Raw genomic sequence first — 4276 nt, 5'->3', positions numbered from 1 at the left:
GTATAAATTCTGTGTTAGGTGTATATGTAACTTATATCATCTTTTGTAACATTAGATAGGTTTAGGTAGTATTCATTATTTTAGGAGAGGGGGTGGGAGTTTATAAGTTTAAAGCAGAAGTAAGCGATATTTTTGTGTTAATATAAGTCTTAAATAGTTATATCTTCCGACAGCAATCACTTACATAGAGTGTTTGGACCGAAACACGGGTCTGTCAGTCACTCTGCTCTGCTCTGAGCCGAAGAGAAAACATTTATCGTATCCTACAATTTTTATCCAATGAGGAGAGAGAACGGCATGCAGGGCTGTGTGTGCAGCCAAGGGATGCGCCTGAATGTGGTGACGTAGGGACGAGGACCAATAGATCCATGACGAGGGCGGGGGCTGCTAACTCCATCGGCTGACAAGACGTTATGGTGCGTTCAAGGCAGCCCGTAACTCGTGTTTTTCTGACCTGTGAAGTCGTACCAGTTCGATCTGGTACGAGTTCACGGGTCGGAAGTTACGAGTGGCCGTTATAGTGACTTTCACAGGTAAAACAGGTCGGAAAAACACGAGTGGGTTGCCTGGAACGCTACAAAGTCGTAAGTTGTGACTTGAAGCTGTAATTTACGGTTTCAAAAGCCTGCCTGGAACGCAGCATTAGCCAAAACGACCGGATCGCTTACTTCTGCTTTAACTTCTTCTCACTCATTTTCGAATATGAATTTCTATATCTCATGTTAAATCTTTTGTCTTATTGTCTTTGTTTTTAATATATATATATATATATATATATATTCGAAATAAACTTCAATCAAATCAAATCAAATCAAATCAAATCAGCGCAGGAGGACGTGTGTTGGTGTTGACCTGCTCCATGGGGATCCCCAGCTCGGCCTCCAGTCTCCTCTGAGCGGCTCGCCTCACTCCGACAGCGTCCGCCTCCTCCAGCTCGCTGTCTGTGTGCAGAGGATGGCTGCAGCATGTGTTGGTGAAGCAGCCTGCACACACACACACAGACACAGACACACAGAGACAGAGATGTTAAGATACTAATGCTGCGACTGGTGCTAATAGAGGTTTAACTCAGAGGGGGTTTATTGTTGTAAGTAAGTAACGCTGACCTGGAAAAGTGATCTTGGCGTCGGAGCGCTGCTGTAAGAGCAGCTTCTCTTCGCTGTTGAAGATGAACACGCTGAAGGCTCGGTGCAATAAACCTGAAACAAACACAGACACAATTCACTGTAGGTATACTATAAATCTAAAAAAGAAAAGGTAGTTTAGTACTAACAGAGATATTGTACCAACCTTTGTCGATGTTGGCGTTCAGGTGGCAGTTCTTCTTGGTGTCGGCTCCGGTCCTGCGGTCGTTCTCGTCGATGAGGATGCACATCTCAGCCAGAAGCTGCACCTGCTTCTCGTCCAGGTGGTCGGTGGTGATCTCGGGCATTTTAACGGTCGACTGCAGGTGTCTCACCTGACTGCAGGACAGGTGAACAACAGAGGAATATTGTTTTAATATCGTCTGAAACTTTTTAAATTACTGAATAATCTGCCCACTAATAGTAATAAAAACGTTATTTATATGGCACCTTTCTTAACAGAATTGTGTTTTTGCAGATAAAATAGTGTAAAAGGACAAAAGTAGAACAATGACAAAGTGACAAAGTGGTATTTACAAACCATAATAAGGTTTGTAAAAACACAATTCTGTTAAGAATCTATTAAGATCCGGATGCTGCTTGATTTTTTTATTCCAGGGGATTTCAATGGACATGAACTAGAATTTACATAACATTGATCAAAGACATTATTCTGTTGACAAGAAATATTCTTTATTTTTCAGTATTTTTCTCGTTTAAGTCGAATTACATCATTTTTTGCTACTGTTTTATACTTTTGTCCTTTTACTTTTAATTCAAAACAACATAAGAAGAATATTGTCTGGAACTTTTTAAATGACTGACTAATCTGCCCTCTAATAAAAGTAATAATAAACTTGATTTATATAGCACCTTTATAAATAGAGTTACAAGGTGTTTTTACAGATACAGTAATATAAATAAAGACAAAAAGGGGAACAATAACAAAGTGACACTGTTACAAACCATACTGTATGTTACATTATGAAAAGCTCCACTGAGAACATTATATCCACTATCAACACAGAGATTAAAAGTCCCAGTGCCCAAGCAGGCTATTTAAATGGCTATAATCTAATAAATCACAGTTTATAGTTGCATTTTGATCTGGGACAATAAAACACGCATGTCAGAGTAGCATGGAAACACTGTAAATGCACCTTCAAGGATATGGACTCATGGTTTCTTTTATCACTGTGACCACGTGGAGAGCAGAATTAAAATAGATGTTTTATTAATCGGAGTTAGTTGGCAGCAGGACTCTCTCTCCCTCTCTCTCCCTCCAAAGACAAACAAACAAGCTGCTGCAGTTTGGTTTAAGCATAAGCTCATCAGCTATCAATAGCACAGTCTAGTCGCTCAGCTCGGGGTCATTTGCACTTTAATAAGCTGCAGCTTCTTTCATCAAACCGTGACATCCAGCAGGTAAAAACCCTCCGCTTACCTGTATGAAGCTCTGCGGCAGGTGGTGACAGGTGAGCGGGCAGCGGCGGCTCTGATCCCCGGTGCAGCAGCAGGTACGTTTGGTTTCAGCGCAGCGGCTCCGTGGTAAGACACTACTGTCCTAAGCACCGCCCACACGGCCCGCACCATCGCCTGACCGAAACAGAAAACCAATCACACGGGTTGAAGCTGCGGGTGTCGGTAAAACCTGGACTGGAGTTCACTCAGTCAGGATCAGGATCATACCAGGGTTTATACAGGAATCTAGAAGTTAATTTTAATACCTTTTTAACCCTCTATGGTAGCATTATGATGCCAGTGGGAGAAAAAATGTTTGGAGTGTTTTTATGTCTCAAAATAGACTAAATAAACATAATCTAAAGACATTTTTAAAAATTATTTATTTTGGGAAGTTTTGGGGATTTTTTGCCTGTAGGCAACATTGTACTATTACGGTTCATCATATACTGTATTAGAAACACCAGGCAGTCTCTGTAGACTTTCACCTTCACTGGCCTCATCCTCATCCGAATTGTCACTCTCATCTTCCTCATCATCATCATAATAGCCTGATGTTTACTTTACTGCATCCAAAATCACATTTATTAAGGATAAAAAACAAAATTATGATGAATTATATGTTTTTGAGCATTATATTTACACCTAAACACACACTACCATAGTCTCATAATGCAATATTGATTCCATAATGGTCCACTGTTGCCTCAACAAGGCAACATTGCAATTTTCTATAATGGTACGTTGTTGCTTTCGGGCATCAGGTGCATTTTAACAAGTTTCCATTATTTAATAAGTAAATAAATTGCATGGAACTATTAAAAATTAAACTTTACTAATCTATTAGTGTAAATATATTTTTTTCCAGATGAAAAAGGGCCAGGAAGTTACTGTATGTTTTCAGACCGTTTTAGTGGAGCAAAATGGCAAACCTGTTTCCTTTGAAAAAGTCTGCAAAAAAGGGTTTCAGTATGGCTTCTTGAAAGTCATGTGATAAATTAAAGCATTGTTATTGGTTCTCTAAGGTCTCCTCTCTTTTTTTAAGTATTACAGCATTAAATGGGATGAATTGTGGAGATGTGACAGGCCAAAAAGTGGTAACATGGTACCATAGAGGCTTAAGACTTTTTCAAGATCATCTCAATATTTTTCAATCCCTCACCGCCACTTCAAGCTGTAACCATTTACATCAGTGACACTTTTAACTTAACAGTTTTAGTTTGTGATACAGACTATAGACCACTATGATACAACAGAATTCAATAGGCTAGGTAGGATAATAAATCAAAAGGCAAAGTTTATCAAAAAATGTTTTTCATGTACCAGTTCATCTTTGTTCTTTCATAAAATGAATAAATTAACACACTTTTACAATGTTTTTTAAGACTCAAACTCTTGGACAGCTAATTCAGAAAAAACACCTTGAAAAATTTAAGACTTTATAAAGGCGTGAAAAGACTTTTTAATACTTTTTAAGGGTCTTAATTTTCCCAAAGTTAATTTATCACCTTAGTACCCGAAATAGTTTTCAAGACCCCGCGGATACCCTGGATACACTGATTTATTCCTGGGAATTTACATAAAACTGATCATAGAAATGATTTAGTTATCAACAAATGTTCAGTATATTTATCGTTTAAGTCGGATTACATCAAATTTACTACAGTTACTACAGTAAACTTTTGTCGATG

The 4276-nt window shown here is 38.6% G+C and overlaps 1 protein-coding gene across 1 annotated transcript; it reads right to left on the bottom strand.

Annotated features, from left to right (window-relative positions):
- Window positions 1-696: 696 nt before the first annotated feature.
- Window positions 697-2799, bottom strand: LOC146960013 (isopentenyl-diphosphate Delta-isomerase 1-like). Its single transcript, XM_085772705.1, has 4 exons — window positions 2569-2799; window positions 1291-1463; window positions 1107-1199; window positions 697-983 (listed from the first exon to the last, which is right to left on the bottom strand). The coding sequence occupies exons 1-4, from the start codon at window positions 2715-2717 to the stop codon at window positions 817-819; spliced, it is 582 nt and encodes a 193-aa protein (XP_085628831.1). The 5' UTR covers window positions 2718-2799; the 3' UTR covers window positions 697-816.
- Window positions 2800-4276: the final 1477 nt, after the last annotated feature.

Source organism: Trachurus japonicus, unplaced genomic scaffold (assembly GCF_045865225.1).
Source record: "Trachurus japonicus isolate A0001 unplaced genomic scaffold, Traja_1.0 AP030767.1".
Classification (NCBI taxonomy): domain Eukaryota; kingdom Metazoa; phylum Chordata; class Actinopteri; order Carangiformes; family Carangidae; genus Trachurus; species Trachurus japonicus.
The sequence above is the reverse complement of the archived record's forward strand: the minus strand, read 5'-3'. Positions and strand labels throughout refer to the sequence as shown.